General features: G+C 37.6%; 1 protein-coding gene across 3 annotated transcripts; it reads left to right on the plus strand.

Moving 5' to 3' along the window:
- MPP6 (membrane protein, palmitoylated 6 (MAGUK p55 subfamily member 6)) lies at nt 1-26256 on the plus strand. Of its 3 annotated transcripts, XM_010132734.1 has the most exons (14): nt 1-24; nt 784-787; nt 2041-2162; nt 3241-3289; nt 6374-6555; nt 14644-14796; nt 15318-15545; nt 16568-16699; nt 18627-18726; nt 19272-19340; nt 20360-20521; nt 22355-22557; nt 22965-23093; nt 25429-26256. In XM_010132734.1, the coding sequence occupies exons 1-14, from the start codon at nt 1-3 to the stop codon at nt 25603-25605; spliced, it is 1734 nt and encodes a 577-aa protein (XP_010131036.1). In that variant the 3' UTR covers nt 25606-26256. The 3 variants fall into 3 exon arrangements, with proteins under 3 accessions (XP_010131036.1, XP_010131037.1, XP_010131039.1); XM_010132735.1 differs by lacking the exon at nt 3241-3289 and having other exon boundaries at nt 6403-6555; XM_010132737.1 differs by lacking the exons at nt 1-24; nt 784-787; nt 3241-3289 and having other exon boundaries at nt 2046-2144; nt 6403-6555.

Raw genomic sequence — 26256 nt, forward strand, 5'->3', positions numbered from 1 at the left:
ATGCCTCTGTCAGCATCAAGTGCTGTAATTGCAACTGGTAGTTGAGATGCATGCTTTGACATGAAGGAAATGTTCTATTTTTACTCAGATTATTTCTAAGAAGAAGAGTGTTAACCGAAAGTCCCTTAAAATTATTCACATAACAGTTAAAAATGTAAAGAAAGCTTATTATTATAACACAGTATTTATGCAGCATCTAGTATACTATGTAAATTGGCTAGAAATATGTCTACTTTTGCAAATACTATAGCTTGCGTGACTGCATTAGGAGTCATGAATCTATAACTGGGAGTTGAGAAAACGTGAAATGTGGCAGCTACATCTGCAGCTGAACCGGGTACAGGACTTACCTAGGGTGATGAAGATGTGGACTGTTCCCAGGTTCGTTTGGTGACGATGTAATGTGTGGTTGTGAACAGCACATTGTCTATTACAAAGTAGAAGTAGTATTGCTTCAAAATCTGAAAGCATAAAGTAAGTCTAGTTTTCCCTCCTACTCATTGTTTCACAGAATAATTGCTTTTTGAAAGTGAGAAGTATGGTTAAAATGTATTTTTTAAAAATGCAGTCTTTTGACATGCACTGCTATAGTTAAAATGTGGTACACAAGATTATTTGATTGCTGAAAAGTCAGTTCCACTTGACAGAAAGAATGACCAGGAAATTTTTTCTTGGGATAGAGTCTTCTAGAAAGCATTGAAATTAGGAAGTAGGTGTTGAGAAATGCTGTTTGTTCTGTTACTGTGCAGTGTTTCAGAGTAGCTTTCATTATAAAACAATGAGGAAAGTTAGGGATAAATTCCTGTGTGGGAGAAGGGGCATATAGGCATGCTAATTCTCTTGATATATGCTACTACGTGACATGCAGAGCATTGTAGTGCACACGGGTTGTTTTAGTGCTTTTTAGCTTGTTGGGGTACTCAACAGAAGATTTTTTTTAGCATACCTGTATATGTCTCTGTTTGAGCGGGCATCTATAGCTTGTCAGGAGTTTAAAAGAATGCAGTTAAGAACGGTATGGGTTATCCACTACTAAGATAATACTACAAGATAAAAATATCCAGTCATATTTTGGAAAACAGGGAAAGAATGACCATTTCCCTTGTGAAGGACATTATAGCTGATTCCAGCGGTGCCCCTTTTGTACTTGGCCTGAGCTGGCACATGTTCATCTCTGCAAGCTCAGGGCTAGCTGGTGTAATCCCAACTAAGGGCTGCTGCACGCATGCCCAAACGCACAAGAACTCTGTAGTATGTGAACATACTGAACCTGTTGTCTAACATGGAACATCTGTTTTGTTCGCCTTTGCCTTAAATGGGAGGGTTGAAGCACACAGGTATAAATTAAATTCTCATTGCTCCCCTCAGTGACTTCACGCCCTCACGTAGGCTCAATGTACTCTGCATTCTAAGATGTACTTCCCATTGCAGTGTGTTGTAGTGCCAGGTTGTTGTTAGAATCTGCACCATCTATACTTAGTGCTGGAGTGCAGTGAGAACTGATTGTGAAGTACTGCTGGGGTGAACACAAGTGCTGTCAAGGTGAGAGCTGCCTTGGAACAAATTTTTTCCTGAAAAAAACTGATTTGGATCTATGTGTTAATTTTGCAAAGTGACATCTCCCTATATAAGCATTGCAAAACTTGCAGTTGGTTGGTGTATGTATGAGGGCTGAAAACTTCCTCTGAAAGAAGTTAAATGAAAAGAGTCATGAATGAGTTGCTTTTGTTGTATTTGGAAGATTATGCATAGTTTATACTTGTTTGGTTTTTTCAGTCTTTAAGTAGTAGCGAATCTTGAAAGGGATGTGCTGGGCCTGGAATTAAGTTGATTGTGGTGGTAAGGATTTGAATAGATCCTTTAAATCCACCTTTCAAACAAACAAACAAAAGTTCTTTTTCTGTTCTGTCCACTTGCTCTCAGTAGATGTAGTTGGCTGCTTAGCATCTCTAAAGTTAATATTGTGGTGTTTCCCAGAGCTTTTGTGATTTATACAAGCCTGTTTTGCTCAGTACTTACCTTTTGGTTTTGTTTTGTCAGCAGCCATGCAGCAGGTCCTGGATAACCTTACTGATCTGCCGACATCGACAGGCGCTGAAGAAATCGACCTGATTTTTCTTAAAGGAATTATGGAAAACCCTATTGTAAGATCACTTGCTAAGGTATTTAAACTTGCTGCCCTGAGTAGAATCTGGAAATATTTTGACTGAAATTACTGTGTGATTGATTATGGATTGAGGTATTAACAATGGTGTTTATGTACAGTACATATTATTTAAAGACTTGAAGGAGTTCTTCAAGGTGAAGATTTGATACAATATAATTTCTGTATACACTGATTTATTGTTATATGGAAGATTTTAGAGGAAGAAGAAAATTCTTCAGAGACAATGGAAGTAATGTGGTTACATTATTTATGAAGAAAATGTCAAAATCCTTTAAATTAGAAGCAGTCGGTTTTAATATAGTCTCATGACCACTGTTGTGTGCAAAACCCATATGACTTCTGACTTTTAGCATTTCTGCCAAAGACGAGAAGTGAGAGCAATAACCTGCTTTCTCTTACAGTGTAAACAAGTTTTCTTTTTGTCTTTGGCTCAAAATGGTTTTCTCATCAGCCCAGTGAAATACTCTCTCCATGCCTTTTCCTGGATCTCAGAGTAGTGCTGGGACTTTTGATTGTCAGCACTCTGAGACATAAGCTATCCTTAGTTTTGGTCTAGCATTATGAAAATTTTTATTTAGAGATGGAGGCAATCAATTATACATACACAAGGTGATATTTACAAAAAATCCTTGGACTCTGTAATTAAAATGTAGCTGATCTTACCAGATGGAGGTGCAGTCAACATTGCACACCACTTAAATTTGTTCTTAATCTTACTTCGTAAAAATAAGCTCCTTTCATGAGTTAAAAACAGTTAAATGTAGCTGTCTCTTTAATATGAATAGACATCTGAAAGCAATGCCCTCTGGGCAGACATGAAATACTCTCTAAAGCTAAAGGATTGTTTTGCTCAGTATAAAAATTAGGAACAGAAAACTTCTAAGAATTTACTTCTGTTAAGCTGTTCAAAAAATTGGTTGTGAGTGGAAGACAGTGCATAGTAATAAACTTAGAAGTAATGGAAGTGTCTTATCGCCTAATGAGAGGGAAAGATTTGTGTACTAAATCTACTAGAGTAAGTAAAAGCATTTTCGTACTTAGAGTTGTTTTCACCTTCAGTATCTGCTGCATAGGTCATCTTTAATTTAATATTTATCATGAAGAAAGTGTTCATTGCAAAGCATTTATTTTTTATCAAGAATTTGTGCTTTAATGGCCAATTACAGTTATGTGGAATTTAATGACTAGCATATGTAAAAAAGTGCTTGTAATGGAAACAGATTCTTAACTATAAACTTACTTAAAACTCATTCCTAACCAGCAGAGCTAAATAAGGACAAGATCAAAACAGCATTTCATGAAGTACATATAGTTCATATAGATCTACTTGTCTCTAATAAGACTTGTTTTTCTAATAGAATAGCTAGTTTTAAAAAAATAAGCAGTTCTCAGTACCCTGTGAGATGGTCAGGTTATTTAAGCTGATTAATTTCAGACCAGCCTAGAAACATAAAAGCTTTTTCATTTTCCTTCGTTAATCAATTATGAAGACCAATCATTATGTAAAGTATTCCAAAAAAGGACAAAAAGAAACTTAGCAAAATGTGCCATTAGCCACATAAGCTTTTTTTTTTCTTTTTATTCCTTAAAAAAAAGAAGACGAGCAATAAGCTTGTACTTATATGTATATTAGTAGTAGTTTATAATATTTTGCAATGCAAGTTTTGGCTAATCTTTTAAATTGCATAAGTTCAACACTTTTCTGTCTAAAATAAAGGTGTCCAGGTAGAAATTACAGATCTTTATTGGTATAGGGTTATTTCACTACACCTTTCCATTCTTCAGTAGGTGGTAAGGGAAAGGGGAAGTAACTGTCATCACTGGAGAGTGTATTTTCCTGTCACTTCATTACATAGAATAGTTTGTGTTGGAAGGACTTTTAAAGGTCATATAGTCCAACCCCCCTGCAGTGAGCAGGGACATCTTCAACTAGATCAGGTTATCAGCACCCTGTCAAACCCGACTCGGAGTGTTTCCAGGGATGGAGCTTCTACCACCACTCTGGGCAACCTGTTCTAGTGTTTCACCACCCTCATCATGAACAATTTCATCCTTATATTTAGTCTAAATCTCCCCTCTTTTATTTTAAAACCACCACCCCTTCTTCCGTCGCATCAGGCCCTGCTAAGAAGTTTGTCTCCATCTTTCTTATAGGCCACTGTAAGAAAGTATTTAAGTACTGGAAGGCTGCAGTAAGGTCTCCCTGGAGTTTTCTCTTCTCTAGGCCGAACACCCCAACTCTCTCAGCCTGTCCTCATAGCAGAGGTGCTCCATCCTTCTGATTATTTTGTGGCCCTCTTCTGGACCCATTCCAACAGGTTCATGTCCTTCTTGTGCTGAGGTTTATGTTCAATCCTAAGCAGCCTTTAGAATTGTTATGCATTTTTAAAATCAGTTATTGAATTTGAAACGTGCATGGATTTTACTCACTTTTGGTGAGTAAACTGTCTTACCAAAATTCTTTTCTCCTGGATTGTTAACTTTTCTGTTGAACCTCAAAACTTTATCTTCTTTTCTGCTTTTAGTCTCGTAGCATAGCCTGCAAGCAGACCAGGTGAATGCCTAACCCAGACCAAGGAAACATCTTAGGAGTAATCTGTAAACATTGAGTCCAGTATTTAGGATGTCAAATTGTTGGAGGCAAAAGCCTTCCTATTTGAACATTTGGCAAGTGTAATGAATGAATCTAAAGACTCAATTCACTATCGCTATTTTTGAAATGGTGAACTGAAATGAAAAAAAAATTGCAGCATCTAAGCTAGGTATTCCTTTTTTCTTTAATACTCAGATGATTTCAGGAGACAAATTTTATTTTAACGTTTTAAAGTACTAATAAGAAAGTAGATGTTTGCATACCTTCAAATTACTTAAATGGAAAGTATATATAGGTGACACCCAAGTATATCTGTTACTTGTTGTGTTTTTACACGCCGAAGTGACTGTTCTGTTTTGAACGTCTTATTTCTACAGTGTTGTAAATAACTCTTAATTGAGTGCATTGAGAATCTTAGTTATTTTTTGCCTCCTTTTGTTCCATATTTTATGATACAGCACTACTTGTAGTAAGTGAGGTATTCAGATTTATGTTTCTCTTGCTTCTCAAAGCTCCTACCTTTCAATGAATTTAAGGATCAGCAGTCTTTAAGAAAGGATTATGCCTTCAGCAATACCTATTGAAAGAGATGAAAAGTTATCTCAGAATGGTTGAGGTTGGAAGGGACCTGGGGTCACCTGGTACAAACCCCTGCTTAAGCAGGGCCATCTGGAGATGGTTGTCCATGACTGTGTCCAGACAGCTTTTGAATATCTCCAAGGAGGGAGACTTCAGTCTCTCTGGGCAAACTGTGCCAGTGATCAGTCACCCTCACAGTGGAAAAAGATATTTCATTATGTTTAGACAGAGGCTCATGTGTTTCGGTTTGTGCCCATTGCTGCTTGTCCTGTCACTGGATGCCCCTGAAAAGAGCCTGGCTCTGTTCTGTTTGCACTCTCCCTTCGGGTATTTATACATGTTGATGAGATCTCCCTGAGCCTTCTGTTCTCAAGGCTGAACAGTCCCAGCTCTCTCAGCCTTTCGTCAAATGTGAGGTGCTCCAGTCCCTTTGTTGTCTTCATGGCCCTTCACTGGACTTTCTCCAGTGTATCCAGAATTGTACACAGTAGTCCAGGTGTGGCCTCACCAGTGCTGAGTAGAGCTTGACCTACTGGCAAGACTCGTCTTAATGCAGCTCACGATACTGTTAACTGCCTTGGCCGCAGACTTTTCTTTAGCATTTCCCTCTAGTTGTCCAGACTTTCCTTTAGAATTTGCTGTTTTGAAGGTGTTTGACTGGAGGAACCTGGAGTAAATGCTTCTCTTGCAGACTTTATTTTTTTCTGACCAGATCCCATAGTTCCTTTTTTGAGCTTCTTCTAGAACCTGTACTTGTACTGGGATCTGAACCAGAGAGGATCTGAGGCACTCTGCTGTTTAGAGAGGACTGTTTGGTGAATATAGCATAGAGGTTATAAGAAATAAGGATGTACAAGCATTTCTGACAGGTACTGCTTATAGTTTGTTGGGTTATATAGCTAAGCTTGCAAAATCTTCAGCAGTTACAAAGATAAAATATACAGATTATGTAATTTTTCTGGCTTTTCTGCTAAAGGTTGCACCAATAAATTATTTAAAAGGATTATAACTGGAACTACTTGAAACTTACTTACAGCATAGTCTCATGTATTTAATTTTACAGGCTCACGAGCGACTGGAAGATTCTAAACTTGAGGCTGTCAGTGACAACAACCTGGAGTTGGTGAACGAGATTCTTGAAGACATCAGTCCCTTAGTAAATAAAGATGAAAATATTGCAGAATTGGTTGGAATACTCAAGGAGCCTCATTTTCAGGTGCCACCTTTTTACTGTATATCACCAACTTAGTGTATCAGTCTCCACATATGGATCTAGGAATAATAATGAAACCCGAACTATAGCAAACTTTAATATGTAGGATTTTACTCCAAATGAAAGATAAAGCAGAAACCATGTGGGGTTAAGAATGAGCATGATTTTATTCTTTAATATCACTTTAAGAATATCTCCACTCATTGTATTAAAATCCACTGGAGTTTCTGTTAAAAATCCTGGACAAACATTTACTTCCTATATGACTGGAGTTAACCATAACAATTCCAAGAAGGCTTCATCAGTAGCATTTCCAGATGGTCTCAGTTCCTGATACTGACCATTCTGCATTTTGTTTCAGCTGTTGGCATTAGTACTCGTATGTAAAATGTACACTTTGTGGAGTGAATGCACGTGATTCTTTTATGATGCAGTCTGCACTGCAGTTTAAGTTGAAACTCTGCATTCCTCTCACCGTTGCTCCACTTAAATGAAGTTTTGACATGCGCTTGTCAAAAGCAGATGTTTTTCCGTAGCTGCCATTCTATTACCAGCTTCTGTACTGACCCCTTAAGATTAAGGTTTGTAAATCCTCAGTGGGTTCTGGGATTTCTAGGCAGGCTTCAGCTGACTTTAGTACTTAGCTATAGGTATCCTGTAGAAGATAAACAAACCTTTTGCCACAGTATAAATGTGTGTCTTTTGGCAGACAGGTACAGAGTAACGGTATATGAGTTTAAACACACGGGGGTTTTCTCTAATTTTTCAGTTATACATCATACAAATGTAGCAGTGAGGTGCATTACTGTTTAACATATATAAACACTGGAAATGCTGTCAAGCTATGTTGTGGCTATGTTGTGTTGGAAGAAGGAATGCTTTAAGAGCTCAGCTTTTGAGGTGGTAGCTATTCTGAGTGCTGACAGTTCCTCTGGCTCTTCTAAAGAGGAGTATGTTGGCCTCGTTTGTGATCTTATTTGTCCTGAAGGGCATCATAGCTAAGAGATCAAAGACCAAGATTTGGAGACATACTGGTGAATAAACCTGCAAATTAGTCTTTGATCCCTTAGCAGAAATTGGAATTAGAAAAGGAAAGGATGTCTTTGGACGAATTGGTAGTTACAATGCAAAAATTTTTTTTGTTGTTTGATTTATAAAGAGCAGACTTGAAATTGCATATATGCTGTATTAACTTTACAGTTTTTCTCTGATCTTTTGTTAGTGCTTCCTAATTGTAAGTTAAAGGTCAATTTAACAAATACCTATTCTGTTTTCCTTCTCTGTCCCCAGCAGTAGGCATCTGGTGAAGACTGTAAGGCTAGGACAAGTTAAAAGTTATACCTTCCAGAATATTCTGTAAGGATGTGGTGATTTGTTGTTCACACTTCTGAGTGTTCTTAGTCTTCTGAGAACACCATGTCCTCTTCCATCAGCATGTTCATGTAAAAATCTGGTATTCCCAACATCCTCCCACCGGGTGGAGAGGAGGCTGTTTCCTTTCTCAGACTGTCTCCTGTCAATTTCAGTTAATATCCCCTTGCCATTGTATATGAAGAGAGTGAACAGTTTTTCTTAATCAGCTTTTCCATGTTCCTTCAGATTTGAGAGATCTTGTATATGTGTGTCTGTCCGTCTCAGATAAATAAAAAGAAGAGAAGCAAAGCTGTGTGCAGCTTCCCAGAGTCATTCAAAGCAGCATGGATTTATGAAGTGTTGTAGTAATTTTCATTGCATCTCTTACTCCTTGCCTAAAAATTCCTAGTATTTGGTTTTCCTTTTTAACAGCTGGTGAATAGAATAGAATAGAATAGAATAGAATAGAATAGAATAGAATAGAATAGAATAGAATAGAATAGAATAGAATAGTTCGGTTAGAAGGGACCTGTAATGATCATTTAGTGCAACTGCCTGACCGTTCCAGGGCTGACCTGAAGTTAAAGCACATTATCTAGGGCATTGACAGGCTTGGGACATCAGCCACTTCTCTAGGCATCTCTTCCAGTATTTGACCACTCTCTCAGTAAGGAAGAGGTGGGTTGGTTTTTTGATTTGGTTTGGTTTTGTACTGTTTACTCATCTGAGGTATTGCTTTTGAGTCTGTACATTAATATGTTAAATTAGGATTGTGTTTTCCCTTGCAGTCTGTGTTGAATTTCATTTGCCTTGTTCTCACTCCGTTGCTCATGAGGTGCTTCTGCAGGTTACAGTCAGTTGGTTTTCTCCTTGAAAAGTTTAGCAGCATCAGCAAACTCTGTCATTTAACCTTTCACCTCCATTTCCTCGATCACTTCTCTGACATGTCAGTGTATTGGCAGGTATAGAACTGACCCCAGACACCTATAGGAAATCATAGAATTATTTAGATTGGTAAAGACCTTTAAGATCACGGAGTCCAACTGTTAACCCAGCACTGCCAAGTCCACTACTAAACCATATTCTGAAGCACCACATCTACATATATTCCAGGGAGGTTGTCTACCACTTTGCTGGGCAGCCTGCTCCAATGCTTATCAACCCTTTGGTGAAGAACTTTTTCCTAAGATACAACCTAAACCTTTCCTGGCACAACTTCAGGCTATTTCCTCTTGTCCTATTGCTTGTTACATGGGAGAAGAGGCTGATCCAAACATAGAATGCAAACATAGGTTCGGTTGGAGGGACCTTAAAGGTCATCTAGTTCCATGGGCAGGGACACCTCTACCACTAGACTAGGTTGCTCAAAGCCCTATCCCACCTGGCCCTGACCACTTCCAGTGATGGGGAATCCACAGCTTCTCTGAGCAACATGTTCCAGTGTCTCACCACCCTCACAGTGAAGAATCCCCTGTAACATGAAGTTTGAAAACTAATAATACTGTATTCCTGACTCCATTTTTTCTCTCTTTTAACCAATATTTTCATCCACTTGAGAGCCTTATTGTTTATCCTGTAGTACCTTTTTTTCTTTAAAAACTGATAAAGGAGTCTATCAAAGGCCTTTTGGAAATGTATATATAATTTCAAATGTAACTGCCTTGTTGCCATGCTTGGTGACTCTTCGAAAGAACTTACCTAGATTTGAGAAGCATTACTTCCCTGTATTAAAGTATGTTGATGCTTTCCCATGATCTTTTTGTCCAATCATTCTGGTTTTTGTGGAAACTTACAATTTGTTTAGTATCAGCATCAGACTTACGGGTTCCCAGTTTATTGACTCTTCCTTGGTACCCAGTTTAAAAATTCATGTAATGATTATTGCATGCTATGAACAAGATTGCATGCTGCTTCTTTCACTAAACTGTTGGGTATGTAAGAATAATAAGCTATTTCTAGAGGTCCCTGCTCTATTTGCTGCAAAACCTGGGTGGCGCACAAATAATTAGGTGTGGATAGAAAAGACTATTTGATGGTTAACATAGTTAAATGCAGCCCTGGAGAACTAACCTGTCCTTCACTCTGTCAGAATTAGAATTTGAATTTATCAAAACAAACAGTCTGAAGAAGCTTTAACTTGTTTGGGTCTTTTTTTTTTTTTTTTTTTTAATTTTCTAAGTCCTCTTGTGAGGTCTTCAGTCTCATTTGCAGAAACAATGAGCAGTTTTGGCTACTGCATACAGGTAAAAAGCAGCTAGCTGATTACTTTTTAGAAGTAATGATGTCATTCAGTTTCGAAGCCTAAAATCAGGGTGTACTTCTCAGCCCTTAATTTTGTGCTTCTTTTTCCCATCTGGAGGCATGCAACTAAGGTCAAAATAGTAGTATTTTGATTGTTTCTATTTAACTGATATTGTAGTTATGACCACTCAAGAAGAGCTTCTAGGACAATTTACAGACCAAAATGTGGACACAATATTCTTTCTAAGGCTTCGGGAGGCTCTATGTCTCTCTTTCTGAAAAGGAAACAGAAAATTAACTCCTCACTCAAGAAATAAGAGCTGTCCTTTCTGTCTCCTTTGGTGCAAGGAGGCATATTCCAAATTCTGCAATAAAGGACCTGTAAGGAAGGAAAGAAAAATGCAATGTCATTCTTAATTACAGAAAATCCTTTCTCCAGTTCAGTAAATGAACAATCCACCTTGACTCTTGAAGTTTCATGGACAATATCGTGTAACAGTTTTAGAGGTTGATTCTGTATTTTGCAAATGAATGTTGCCACTTTATCACAGTGTCATCTTACAGATGTAACCTACGTTGGCGTACGAGTATCGTGTGTGGTATACAAGTCATCACGGCAATAGGTTATTTGAATGTATCGTTTAGTGCTGAAACTACCAAATTACATAACGTAGCTTAATTTCTTTTGCACATTTTTATAGAAGAACATTGGGAAGGGACTGGATTCTGGAATGCAGGTGCATGTATGATTATATATTATGTTTGTCTGTCTGTTCCCTCCCTTTTTTCATTTCTCCTTTCATTCCTTTTTTTCCTTCCCTTCCACTTTTTACCCTTTTTAGTTTTAACTGAACATTTCAGAGGTCAAAGTGTGGAAGGTACTAAGTTCTTAAGAGTTTCACAGCACTGATGGCTGGCCATCAGGCCATTGTATATTGAAGAGTCAGCTAGCACATGCAGTGCATAGAAAAATCTATAGCAAGTCTTACCAGACAGTAGCTGCTCTGGAGAGCAGAGGGTAAGAGTGGTAAGAGCAGTTGCCTTGAGGGAAGAGGGAGAAATTGAAAGTATCTTGCTGCTGGAGTGGTTAAACATGCAGAAGAATCACTTCTGCTGCTTATGGAAGAATTTGCCCAGTTACTTTCACCTTTCCAAGAATTATCCAAACCATTCATCCTAAGGAATACATTCTTAAGTTGCCTGTTAAGCGGGTCTTAAGGTTATTTTCTCTACACATTGAGGCCTACTTAACCAGCTCCCCTGATTTCTCTAAGATCTTAAATGATTTCCTCGCTTTTCCAGAACAGCCTTTTCAAGTGTCTTCTTTTCCCATGTATGTTAGGGCCCTGTAGTCAATTTGTAGCTCTAATATTTAAACAGTGTTTTCAGAGAAGACTAGTACATATTTAGTGCTTAAAAGAGGAACAGAAATATTTTAAGTACTTCTGCAGCCTAAAGAGTTAGGAAAGGCATCCTGAATTCAAGACCACAGAGTTGTTCTCTCTTGTGTCTTCCCCCCCATTCCAGCCCCCAATCTATAATTTAATTCTTCTGTTAGATCACCGTTGGGTGAATAGTTATCATAGAGGGCAGGAAGTTGTTCGTAACATGTATAGATTGCGCTCAGAATTTATTTAGGAAAAACAAATTTTGAATTTGAACTTGGCTTCAGCATTGTAGGGAGCCTTGGATGTTTAATGTTTCTTTGTTTACTGGATTTGTAAATAATTTTTTTTTTTACCTGTCAAATAAGTACAGCTGGAGAAAACGACCCTAAAGAATGCAGTATGTTCAAAATCTATGGGTTACTTTGACAGTATCTTGCACAAAGGGGCCATACTGTCTGCCACAGGACTGTGGCATTGTCTGATCTCCTGTGATACACAGAGTTCTAAATCCCTTATTCTGGCGTTACCATTTTTTCCGTGAAAACCTTTCCACAGTTATCCAGTCTTGGATAGTCAGCTGATCCTGTTTACGTATGCTGTATGGAGGAAACTTTGAACCCCTTTATCGTTGTTGATTATTCAGTCCATATTGTTTTACTGACTTTGGCAGTGGTTTTCATAAGTGTTTCAGCACTGGTACGGTAAAGGTCAGATCCCAGGGGAACTCTGGCATTACAGGAGCACAGGATATCGCTTTTTCTGATACCATAAAAAAGAAAGTTCATGCAACTATATTTCTCAGATCACTCAACCATTATTACTGAAATAAGAAAGTAACTGAGCAACATAAAATGTTGGAGAGTAGTCCAGCAGTGGATACGGACACATTTGCAGGTGCCTTTGTTTATGTGTTCTTGAGGACTATATGGTGTGACCTGCTGGCTGGAAACAGTCCTGTAAAACTGGTATAGATTCTTAAGTTTCAGGACTGAGAGTTAGGTATGAGAAGGTATTATGTTAACTGCGGCTTGTTTTAGGGAAACCATTAAACTACTTGTTTTAAAGAAACCATTTTGTAATTGTGGGAAGCAACATACAGTCCATGATAGTCCTTCTGTGACTTGGTCATCATGTAAATAGCAGGAAAAAGGTTTTGTGATTGAGAGATGGGTAAGTAGTACTTGAAAGAATTCATCCTTACCCATAAAACTAAGTGAATAAAAGGGATTAGAATGTGGAATGGGGTCAGACATAAGAACTGAAGAATCTTACAGAGCATGTTAATTTGAGAAGGATGTTACAGACTGTTAGCTTAGTAGTCTTTTTTGATTGTGGATCAGATTATAATCCATGAATTAAATGACCGTTAAGGGCAGGGAGGTATGCAAGCATCGTTATGTGTAAGGCTCCATGAGAAACCTCATGGTTGTGGACAGAAGTTTTGGGAACAATTTGTTCTAGCATGTGTCCAAAACTGGAAGTATTGTACTAGTGTATCAACCTGGTGGTATCAGTGGTAATGTGTTAAAATGTGTAGTTGATGCTAGTTGGTTTCATTTTGGAAATGTAGAAAGATCTAAATATGTTGCTTGCAAACATTGGCAAAGAGAGGTCTGTTCTTCTGGTTTTAGGATTGGAAGTGTCTTGAATAATGAAGAATTAGAAATTGCTACCATCTAACAGCTGCTTGATTTAAATAAATTATTGTTTTTCCTATTTAATTTGATTTGGTTTGTATCCACAGTATCAGAGCAGACACAATAAGCAGCTGTCTTTGCAGATTTAATGGCAGGGGCAGGATTGTTGAATCAGTACCTCCTTCTAACCTCAAGGTGAACTATCAGCAGGTCATCATGTAATGGGCAGATTAAAATGACTCAGGTTTGTGACACTTCAAGGTCTTGTATGTTGAGCTTAGCACTAGACTAATAAGGGTGCACAACTTTTAGGTTAGAGATGGCTTACAGAAGGTTGGGTGGAGCAGGTTGCATCGCAAAATTGTTAAATTTGCTGAAATGTTGCCTGCTCACCTGCTCTGCTTTTTTCTTACTCTGACATGTGCGTGTCACTATCAGTGACAGTCTCTTTGGTGTCTTCGCTTTTTAGCTACTTGACACCAATCAGTAATCTGACTTAAGTCCGTGTCTCATCAGGTCACTGTCTGAACAAATTTATATTGTTTGAGGCCTAGTAGGCATCTCCTTTCTGTGCTTCTTTTCCTCTTTCTGTACCTGTCAGTGAGACTCTCTGGGCTATAGGATCCTTTATCTTGACCTACTGTATTGGTGGCTATAGGGTGTCCTTTTTCCTCTTTAAAACAGAAAATCTTCACTGTCTAATTTCACTAGTTTCATCTTGTTTTACCTGTATGTATTGTCTTATAAATCCTTTCTTTTACAAAAAAAATCAAGTCTAAATTGCATTGTCTTTCAAAGATGATTGTATTTATTTGCATCGCCTCCTTTTATTTTGTATTTATGTATGTGGACTGGTGAAAACACCATTAACTATAAGGTCTGGGCTCTTGTCTTCCAGAAAGTGGATTCTGTCTACTTGAATTCACTTGGTGCTAGAATTCTGCTTTGGCTTTATGCAAGCGGAAAGCACTCATTCTGCAGCTTGTTAAAAATCCTTGCATTCCTGTAATTATCCAAATTACTGTGGATTAAAATTTGATTACATTAAACACAATGAATCTCATCTAATGATGAGATCTATTCATTTTTTTTTTTTGCAGTGGGTTGTTTGTTTACTTTAACCATTTGCTCGGATACTATCTCATTAGATGAAAGACTCTTTTAGGTACTCCTTTTTCCGTCTTCTCCCCTACAAGATCACATATTCATTACATTTCTCCCAAATTCATTAATTTCTCCTATACTTCATTAAGAGGAAACATTCGTATTTACAAAAGAGAGCATATTTGCCAGGACAGTAGCCTTATCAGTCCATGTGAGTACTTGTATGTCAGTTTTGCTCCATTCCATGTGAAGTAAGAGTTTTATGATCTGGTCCCCAAAAGGGCAGATGCAGTGGTTATTCAGCACTAAATTCTTTTGCAAATGGTTATTTTATGATTTTAAAAAAGGCTTTTTCTGTTCCTTTACAGTCACTCTTAGAAGCACATGATATTGTGGCTTCAAAATGTTACGACTCCCCTCCTTCTAGCCCAGAAGTCAATAATTCTTCAGTGAACAACCAGGTTGTTCCAGTAGATGCTATTCGTATCCTTGGAATTCACAAAAGAGCAGGAGAACCACTGGTAAGTAATTGAAGTTGAGTGTGTCTTTAAAGTGTGAGTGAAAGTGTTTGCATGTGCCTGATTTCCTGCATTATGTTTTAGTTATTTCCATTATTATGTTGTGTCATTTAATGGGTGATAGGATCAGTATTGAGAGGTTGAAACAAGAAGATATTTGTGTGTTCTCCATCCTGTTCTCCTTAAGAAATTATGGGATAGTGACTAGGTTCTGACTAGGTTGAATGACTTGCTAGCATCACCGATTAACACAGCACCTGTCTGGTGCTGATACAAAATGACAGGATTGCATGCGATCACGAACAATACAGTCATTGTTCAGTCACATGAAAACCTTGTCTGAAAGCGCTTTTGTATCACCTGATGCTTATCTCTGTGTTAGGAACTCTAACACTGCAGTAACTCTTACTGTTGTCATTGGGGTAGATAGAATATCCCATAGCTGTACATTTTTGCTGGCGATAATGGTTAAATGAAATTGGAGTTCAAACAATGGTAAACTAGGTGTCATATACCTCTTTCAGGGTGTTACGTTTAGAGTTGAGAACAACGATCTGGTAATAGCACGGATTCTTCATGGCGGAATGATAGATCGACAAGGTCTTCTGCATGTAGGTGACATTATTAAAGAGGTGAATGGCCACGAGGTTGGAAACAATCCAAAAGAATTGCAGGAACTGCTGAAAAATATCAGTGGCAGTGTCACTCTGAAGATTCTCCCCAGCTACAGAGACACTGTTATTCCTCAACAGGTAAGCAGCACATTTCTAACAATTCTGTCAAAAGAACTTCTGCTTGGTACTGTACCGCATCAGACTATTTTAAGATTCTGGATTAGACATATTTTGAGTATTTTGTGTATTTAATGCTAGCAGGAAGGCTAAAATGTGGATACCTGTATTGACCTTTAAGTGCATTTTGGAAATGTGTTTATTCATTATTATATACCATGCCTAATATGCCTGCCTGAAGAATTCTAATTACTCTGTAAGATTGATAAGCACTTGTATACTGCCTATAAAGCACGTTTCTTTGACTTCCAGTGACAGCTGATGACCACAATCACACTAAACTGCAGTGAACTGCACATGTTTATAACATGATCAGTGTCCAAGTAATCTGTTTCATAGAATTCAGAAACATATTGAATTCAATAGATGAACTTGAACTCGTTGACTTAAGCAGGAGCTTGGATGGTAGCTATTCCGTACACTTCCCCTGTTGCTGAAGGCTGTAGGTTTCTCCATTGCGGAAGTATCTTGATGCTCTACATCAGTGCCTTTGACTCCTTCACGCTGTGGGTCTGAGTGCCAGTGACTGTAATAGACTATGGTTACACTGTCTAGATGCTGAGAGAACGTGCTGTATTTGAGGCAGGTGCACTGATTCCTTTGCTCCTCAACCTGGTAGAAAAAATGTTTCCAGTCTACTGATGCAACTTACTGTTTCTTCCCCCGCATAAAATTTGAGTCTGAAAGCAATCACATATCTTGTTTGTTTTAAAACACTGTGTTCATGTAAAAATTAATTCTTAAGATTCTATAAGCCTTAAATACAAGGCTCATATCTGAGAATTTTTTTTATTTTTAAGTAATTTAAAGTCAGAATACTAATTGAGATCTATATAGTGAAATGCAAAAATGAGTGGTTTTGTAATACGTTGTCCAGTTGTTTTGTTATTTTTACCATGACATTGCTTCAGTTTGACAGATAAATTAGTAATTATTGATATATTTTATAATGTTTAAGCATTGTAAATTATTGTACGTTTCAGGTTTTTGTGAAGTGTCATTTTGATTACAATCCATATAATGACAACCTCATCCCATGCAAAGAAGCAGGTTTGAAATTTTCTAAAGGAGAAATTCTTCAGATTGTAAACCGGGAAGATCCAAACTGGTGGCAGGTTGGTAAAAGGATTAAAAAAATAAAATAAAAGTTGCCTTAATAATAAACTCTTTAAATTATGATCTATTTATATTTAACAGTACATATAAGGAAAAAAATATTAACACTGCAATCCAATTTCAAGCTAATATAAAGATACTGAAACACTAGAGAAAATTGAATGATGTAAATTGTGTATGTAACACTCATTTTGCTATTTCTGCTATTTATTTGTCTTTATTCTTGTATCATAAGCCTAGATGTTCCAAAATCAGTTTAAGTGGACAATTTCTAGCAGGAAGTATTAGGTTGACAGTCTTAATTGTGGTAAGCCTTCCCTGACAGCAACTGTGGAAGAGGTGGACCCCTTCCCGAGTGCTCGGAGTTAAGGAGAGAGAGGCAGGGGGAAATTAACCCTGTGGATTTGAAGAGGGGTGAGAATAGCTATTTGGAGAAGCTGTATCTTTTATTTCTACAGTGGTGGTCAATGTCTGCGGGCTCTAACGTGCACCTTTGTAATCAAAGTGTTTGGCACTATTTCAAATATTAGCAGTTCATCCTGCTTTAAGGTTGTATTTCTACATTCAGCCTTTCAGTAGAAACGTAATCCAGTGACTATGCTATTTTTATTTTTTCCGAGACACTATACACACAATTAAATATCATCAGTGCCTTTGAAATTGGGATGGGTGAACCTTTAAGACACTTTTCTCAGCCGAGATAATCAAAATTCCAAGTGACAGTGGCACTCTAGCCAAAGAGTTTGGCATTATTAATTTCCCTGTCTACCCCTAAGTACTCACCCTTTGCTGGATAACAAGCAATAGTGAGGCAAATGTTACTTGAGAGCAATTTATACGACTTCTTTAAAAGCAACAAAAAACATTTGAATATACATCAACAACTGTTGCTGAATTCTTTTGCTTGTCAATGACAGTAGTAACAGAAGGAAAGAGAAGAAAAAGCGTGAGGGAAGGCAGAAAATTTATTCCTGCTAAATTATTTAGTTTCCAAAGTTGGACACTCCACCACTCCCGAGTAGTTTGACATTTAGCTTACATGCTGTCTTCTGTATTGCTTTTCAGATTCTCCTGTTGGAACTTGTGGAAATCCAGGAGAAATAAATCTTTTGCCACTTGATCAGTGGCAAAAATAAAATATGTTAAACAAGCACGATGTGTTGCAAGTATTGCTATGCAGATCATGCCACTGGGAAAAAAAGTTAGCTTTTCCTCACTGAAAACCTGTGAACTGTTAAAAATCAGTTAGTCATGCGTAAAAGCATACAAGTTGAAAAGCAAACAGTTCCTGTTAGCAAGAGACAGGTCAACCAGTTATGGATAAGTGTAACATTTTCTAACTGTGTGTTTGTAAACGTTAAGCTTGCTGAGAATTGAGCTTGCCATTAATTTACTTTATAGAGAATCTTAGCCAAAATTTCATGACTAGGAATACATAAGTGACTGAGATTTTACATCTGTAGTTACTTAGTGCAAAAAGCTTGAAGGTATGATTAGGCATATGTGGATGGCATTTGGTTTGTGAAACAGCAGTTGATGAGCTGCACTGGAACCTGTTTGGAGCAGCTCAAGAATACAAATTAAGGGTACTGGCTACTAGAGAGTTTTGAGTTCTGACACTTGAGAGTTTAGTGTCTGGAGCCATAAAATTCCATTTAGGATTTTGGTGGCAGCGTTATGGCTGTAGGAGCTTACTAACGTAATGAGAACCAGTAATGAAATTTGTATTCGTTTTATATAAGTTTCCTGAATTTTAATACTCCTTGGCAAGATACTGTTACTGTAAGACAGAATTTTAATATCCACATCCAAGTTTGAATTTCCAGGTCTCACCACTGAGAAGCTCTGGCAGCATGAAAGTCAGCACCATGTCAAGAAGAACAATGCTTCTCACAAGTTACCTACAAATTTTTTTTCTCTCCCCAGGCTAGTCATGTCAAAGAGGGAGGAAGTGCAGGGCTTATTCCTAGCCAGTTCCTGGAAGAGAAGAGAAAGGCCTTTGTTAGGAGGGACTGGGACAACTCAGGTGAGATTTACTGAATTTCAGGAATAGACTTTGCTCTGACTCCATGTGTTTTGCTTTTCCTGCCTTCATAGGTACTAGAAAACTGTTGTGTGAGAATACACAGCATATTGCAAAATGCTAATAATTACTATATTTTGGCTTTGAAGGACAAAGGCTAAAATCTATGCTTATTCTTCATAGATACATGTATCAGTTTTGCCACCTGCTGATGAAAAGCTAAATGAGATTGGAAAACCATAAGAGTTAGCTCTTTTTTTAAATTTTGGTTTTATAGTATACACTGAATTTAATAAATTAAACTTGTTTGATGGATATTTTTCTTCTACTTTTTAGAAAGCTTTCTAGGAAAATTAAATTTTTTCTCTGTGTTTGGTTCTTGTATCATTTGATGTGTATCAAAATAAACGTGTTCTGCTGCCCTAGAATATATAAAATTCTAAAATAGTCCTTGTAAATTTAATTGAACTTGCATATATGCATGTAATTAACCTTCAGAAAAACATCTTTAACAAAAATTATGAGTTTGTCTTAATTTTTATTTCTAGGGCCTTTCTGTGGAACAATAAGCAGCAAAAAAAAGAAAAAAATGATGTATCTCACTACAAGAAATGCAGGTATCACTTAATATTACAGATGAGTCAGAGTTCTCTAGGCTTCTAAATCTGTAGAGTCTAGCATATCCAAAGCTGAAAGATTTGTAATAAAATATTTGATTATAAGTTTGATAGAACAGATAGCTGTTCCGGTTTAAAAGCAATAGTGACTGGTGAAGATTTGGTGGTGCTGAAGGTTTTGGTAGGTGGAAGTCAGAGAAGAACTGTGTGTTAAGAGAAAAAAAGTGAAAGCTTTTTTGCTAGCAGGTTGAGAGATAGGATCCTTCCCCTCTACTTGGCACTGGTGAGACCGCACCTGAAGTGTACTGGGCAGTGCAAGAGAGACGTGGACATACAAATATGATGAAGGGACTGGAGCATCTCTCCTGTGAGGAAAGGTGGAAAGAGCTGTGACTGTTCAGCCTCAAGAAAAAAGGCTCAGGGGGATCTCATCAGTGTATATAAATACCTGAAGGGAGGGTGCAAAGAGGATGGAACCAGGCTCTTTTCAGAGGAGCCCAGTGATAGGACCAGAGGCAACCAGCCACAACCAGGAAACACTTTTTCCTGTGTGAGGGTGACTGAGCACTTGGCACAGTTTGCCGAGGGAGGTTGTGCAGTCTCCCTTCTTGAAGATGTTCAACAGCCATTTGGATGCAATCCTCAGCAACCATCTCCAGGTGGCCCTGCTTGAGCATTGGAGTTGGACCAGATGCCCTCCAGAGATCACTTCCAACCTCAACCATTTTGTGATTCTGTGAAAGCTCACTAATTGTTAATCACAGTTTTCCTATTCTGATCAATCTCAAATGTTCTCCTTGGAAGTAAAGGTAATAATCTGACCTTACGTTGTCCATGAAGGGGTAAGTATTTTATTCCCATCCCAATTTAAAGCAAGAAAGCTTGTATCAGACTTAGAACCCTTTGAGTACTATTTTTATTCACATGTGGTCTGTTGATATAAAGCAGGACTGCTTGTATTTTTTTTTTTTGCACGACTGACCTTATATTAACTATTTTTTGTACATTTTTCAATGTAGAATTTGATCGTCATGAAATCCAGATCTATGAGGAAGTAGCCAAAATGCCTCCTTTTCAAAGGAAAACATTGGTCTTAATTGGGGCCCAGGGAGTGGGGCGAAGAAGTTTGAAGAACAGGTTTATAGTACTGAATCCTACTAGGTTTGGAACTACAGTGCCATGTAAGTTGTCAGCGTTCCTGCTGCAATACCATTCTTTGAGTCTCTGATTGTCTGGAAGGTACTTGATGTTTATCCCAGTGATTCAAAGTATAAAAATTGTACAGAGTGGGAAAAGAAAAGGTTCTTCATCTTCTCAAACAACTGAACTAACATATGATGACAGTAAAAATACTTGTAACTAACAGTTAAAAGTTACTGATGATGCGGAAGAAATTTTTGTATGTGCAGTATTTCAGTCTGCTGGATTTCTTCAGTGTCAGTCACCATCACTTACTGAGGGGATTCTAGAAGTTCCCTTAGTCTTCTGTAATGAACAAAGGTGGAGATTCTCAAGTCTGGTGTTTAGTTTTCCATCTGTTGAAACACCCTAGGCATTATAAACTGTTACTTTAGAATTAGAGATCTTCCATCCTAGCAATCTGATAGTCTAATCATGCACATGCGGTATGTAGTTTATTGTATATAGAATCTCCTCTCTACTTTACATTTAGATTTTAAGTACGATAATCAGTAATCTCAGCTGACCTCAGTTTCTTTGATTAGAAGAAAATTCTCCTGGTTATTCACAAATGATTACATGTGGGGATTATGTTTTATTTTTTGGAAAATGGCTGAAACTGATCCATTTTGGTATAGGGAGAAGCGTGTCCATGGTGTTGAGTTCTACTCCAGCAAATGGTGCTGTGTTTTTTCTTCAGTGTGGATAGCTGAACTGTTAAGTCATTTTCTGGCTGTAATCTGTTAAAGCGTTCTCCAACATTTATTTCAAGCTGATATGAGTATTATTTCTTGGTGTTGTATTAACCGTTATAGTTTTAATCTTTCTGTGGAATCTTGGCTAAAACTAGATGTTCTAGCAATAGGTTTATTGCCAATGGCTTCAGAAGATCACTTCTCCCGGGACTTGAGTTTTCTATAATAATGAAGTTGATAGGAGTTATTAGAAGAGGAAGAATGCTTTCCACTTCTATCACCGAGTTGCACCAAGTGGTGATGTGGCACTGAGTGATGATACAAGTATTACCAAAGGGATCCATTCACTGTTATATTTAATATATTCTAGAGTCCAAATCTGACTAAAGTAGTGGGCGGGTAATATGGTGATAGGACAGCAAAGTCAGAAATTTTATTTTATTTTTATTTTAACTTTCTTGTTTAAATAATGTCTGTACTGCATAGTGTAGCAAATACACAAGATAGGTGCTAATGTTTTACTTAAATATTGGCTTTAATCTCCCTCCAGTGAGTTTACATTGTTTTTAAATTGTCCTGAAAAGCAGCATTAGCTGGTCTCCACTGAGGTCTGCATTGGTAGCTGGGCTGCTTCTGATATTTAAGCTAACTTCCTTTATAGCCAGCTCAGGTAATTCTGACCTGAAAAACAGGGCAAATACAGTAAGCAAAATATGTGCTAAGGTTTGGGAGGCAGGGTAGGGCAGATTTTGTTGTGTGCTCAGTTATTTTCAGAAGTTCATTTGGCATTTGAGAGTTAAACTATCGTTTGATTTCCTAGTCACTGAAATAATTATTTTATTGAGTAATTAAAAAGATGGCATGAGTATTGTATGTGGTGTGAAGGAGCAATACAAAGGAAATAAGCAAATGGGCTGGTGAGCAACATCTAGGAAAGAACAGAAATAAAGGGAACAGGAGGGGCTGTGCTCAGTTTTGCAATGTACACTAGAGTAATTAATTAATCTGTATATGGAACAATAATAACTGTATATTAATGTGTATTATCCTCTTCCTAACTTCATAGGCAGTCCAGTCTCATGTCTGTATTCCAAATATAAAAAGAAAACATTCGATTTATATTTTCATTTTTTTGCGTAGTTACTTCACGAAAGCCAAGGGATGATGAAAAGGATGGGCAAGCATACAGATTTGTGTCACGAGCTGAAATGGAGATGGATATTAAAGCTGGCAGGTATTTAGAGCATGGAGAATACGAAGGAAATCTTTATGGCACCAAAATTGATTCCATCCTTGAAGTCGTTCAGACAGGAAGGACCTGCATCTTGGATGTGAATCCACAGGTATATAATTTGTAATGTTACACTGCAAGGTAGGAGCGTAACGTGGAAGAGGTATGCCTTTAAATTTGGAGGCTTCTTATCTGGTTTAAAGATTACAGTATCAACTGGATTCTTGCATTTGTGGCACTTAGTTGGAATGAGTTAGAAAGATCAAAAGAACCAACTTAGATTCTGCACGTATTCTGTCTTGCAGAGTAGAAAATTATGTTTTTAGCCAAGGGAAGAATGATGTTGCGTATTTCAAAAGACAGTACAGGAGTTTCTAAAATAGAAATAAGAATCTTTGCATATGTGTCACTGCCTATTGTAACAGACTAGTTTTGCAGCGCCCTTTAAGCAATGGGGACGTGTGGTGAGTCATTCTCAAACTTAAGTGGTTTTTTTTTTTTCTGTTTGATTGCTTCTAGGCCCTGAAAATACTGAGGACTTCAGAATTCATGCCCTACGTTGTGTTTATTGCCGCTCCAGAGTTGGAGACTTTGCGTGCTATGCACAAGGCTGTCGTAGATGCTGGAATTACAACCAAACTTCTCACTGTAAGCAGATTAGTTCATATTTAGTTTGCTTTGACTAGGATGCTCCTAGAATTTTTTTTTTTACCTTTCATTTTAGATGGAATTTGATCTGAAATCAATGTCTCTAGAAAAAGTTAGGCAAGACTTGCTGATTACTTAGTAGCAGTTAATCAAACGCTATGTATAAGGCAGATTGCTTCTTTCTTGAAAACAGACCTCTTACAGAGAAGTGTTGATTACAAAAATTGTGAGGTGCTCTTTGGGAAGTGACACCTTTGATTATTTGCAGCAAATGATAGATCTTTGGTGGTGGGAACTGTTCTTTTATGTAAATGACTTTCCTTCAGTTTCCCCATCTGTCCACCAAAGAAGTTTTGTTCAGGTTTGTGTTATAATATAGGTGTGCTTTGAAAATGGAATCTGTAATTCTTAGGAAAGATACTGCAACCTGCATAAAAAAAAGAAAACACGCAACCAAGAACAGAATGCAGCTAGGCCATGAACCCACTGCTGCAGCGGCACATGCTGCACTGAGCATGGCTGCGAGCTGCTACAGTAGTAAGTGTTGGACAGCTTCTCCTCCCCTTAAGTTCTTTGGATTTGTCCTGTGAAGCAAAGTGGCACATTGTATTCCTTACATCTTCTCTCCTTGTCTGAGACCCAGTGGGTAGCAGAGGATGTTGAGACATGCTTCTTCCAGTATGGGCATGAACTTTTTCAGCTACAGCACCAAAGTAAAATAAGCCAGATGTTAAGGAAACTGTCCTTCCTGTTCAGCAGTACAACCTCCCTACTGGAGACAATTCATGGTGTGCTGACAACTCCCAACGGTAGTGCTGCAGCGTAGATAGCGTGATCTTCTATAAAGCCGGTGGGGCATTCCAAGCAATAAAATGGGGGGTAGGTTAATTTCCACTAAATGAATATGAGATTTTTAGGTTTTTGGTTTTTTTTTTTCCTCAAACCTGTGAGACCACATTCTCTTAACCACATGAGAGCCTGTCCAGTCCTCGTCATGGATCCGGGTTGTTATGTATTCTAGTATCTCTGTGGGTGCTCTGCCTTTCCTCCTCCCTGCCCCAAATGAACCCTGAATTTTGTGATGCATATACCAGAGGGCAAGGTTAAAACTGTCCAGACAAGTATGGAAATAATTTCCTGCACTTCCTAATATTTGATCTCCCTGAGGGACATTCTTGCCTTTGTTTTACTTGTCCTTATGAATACTAAAGAGGATAGTTACCTTTAAAATATACAAGTATGTATCTTTATGGATTCTAAATCAGAGCTGTACACATGTATATGAGGAGTATGATTTTCCATTTCTTATTCTTTTAATTCCTGAATAAATGAAAAATAAGTGTAGTTTGAAGTATTACGTTCTGCTTGCTGGTGGGTCTATCTACATTTTCTAGCATCCAAAGCCATTCTATTGCAAAAATTCTGGCTCTTGTGGTGATGTATTTGCCTGTCTCCTTTATTTACTGTGAAGAAACATCTATTCACAAATGGCTATTCATGAACTTACTTTTTCATTTTGGTTTTTGTATTTACAACTGTATCAGGACTTGAAAATATTAAATATTGTCTAAGGGGACAAATCCCATAGCTGCTCACAAAAAAATTGCTTTCGTCCAAAAGTGGAGAGGAATTTTCTAAGAGTGTATGTCTAATGAGACGTAAAAAAATGCTCAAAGGCAGCACTTCATGAAGGCTTCATTGTGTAGGAATATAAATTCCCTGCACTTTGTGCAGCTTGTGTAAGAACTAAAATAATGCAGCAATAGTTTACAAATGAGTAACTGATGTCAGGTGAATGAGGTTGACATGTAGCCTCTAAAAGCAGTAAGGTATTGTAGGGCTCTGTTCTACCAGAAATGTATCTTTCATTGTCTTCCATTTCATACTAATTCTTGGATTTTTGGTCCTTTTTGTGCAAAGAAAAAAGGGCACAAATGTATTTACGTAACAGATCGACTCAGTCATTCCTAAAGCATTAATGTTATTCTGACTGGACCATCAATTATTACATACAAAATTACTAACCGCCTGTTGCGCACACCAGCCCAAGTTTGTGTGCTTCTAGTGTCTTCCTTTAAAATTGCAAGATTTGCACACATTCGGTTGTCACGTTTAACATTACTGGCACAGCTCATAACTTTTTCAGCTCTCTCAATGCATTTTAGCTTAAGTTCTGTGCAAATTTACTGTAACTGAAAACTTCCATTATTTTAAAAGTATACTCAGTATATAACTTGAAATAGTCAGTTGCAGCGTGTAATGAAGGGATATTTCTTCCGTGTTTATAAGGAGCTAAGTCTTGTGTTCATAGTCATCTTTAAAATCTTTCCAACAGGACACTGATTTGAAAAAAACAGTGGATGAGAGTGCACGGATCCAGAGAGCATACAACCACTACTTTGATCTGACCATTGTAAATGACAACCTAGACAAGGCCTTCGAGAAGCTACAGACTGCCATCGAGAGACTGAGGCTGGAGCCGCAGTGGGTCCCCATTAGCTGGGTATATTAAGATTTCTCAAGAGGAGCTTAAGTAACAAAGAAAATCAACTGCAGCAGACCTGCTAATGTGACCTTGTGTAGATACCAGTGACAACCTGCAGCACCTGTGCATTTTTACTCTGTGTATATTCGAAAGTACACTATTCTGAATTTTTATAGAAATGTTGAAGGGAAAGTGTACTTAAATATGTAATTTATTTTAATTTTTCTAACTTTTTACAGATAACCTTTCTATTCATATCACATGAAGGAAATGCGTTTAAGCATTTTTATATGTTTTGATTTAGTACCTTTGCCTTTTTCATCTAAGAAACTTTCAGTCATTCACTTCAACATTTACATCTTGGTCTTACATTTTCACTGTGATTGATTAAAAAAGGATACTTGAAACACTTTTTGTAAAACTTCTTGTTAATGTCAGTGTTTAACTGGTCAAAAGTCTACAGCTCTAACTAGGAAAGAACACTAATTTCTTTGGGGTTTTTTCCCTTTAAAAAATAATAATTTCATTGGAGCAGAATTTTAAACATTAAAAGCAGCAACCAACACACAGCTTCATTGCCCCTGCTTCTTTCAGCTTAATGTTGGTGCATTCTTGATGTTTCACAAATTCTTGATGTCTCTCGTTTAGAAACTTGTTGTGTAGGTTCCCTTACACGCG

The sequence above is a fragment of the Buceros rhinoceros genome, unplaced genomic scaffold, assembly GCF_000710305.1.
Source record: "Buceros rhinoceros silvestris isolate BGI_N320 unplaced genomic scaffold, ASM71030v1 scaffold1713, whole genome shotgun sequence".
Classification (NCBI taxonomy): domain Eukaryota; kingdom Metazoa; phylum Chordata; class Aves; order Bucerotiformes; family Bucerotidae; genus Buceros; species Buceros rhinoceros.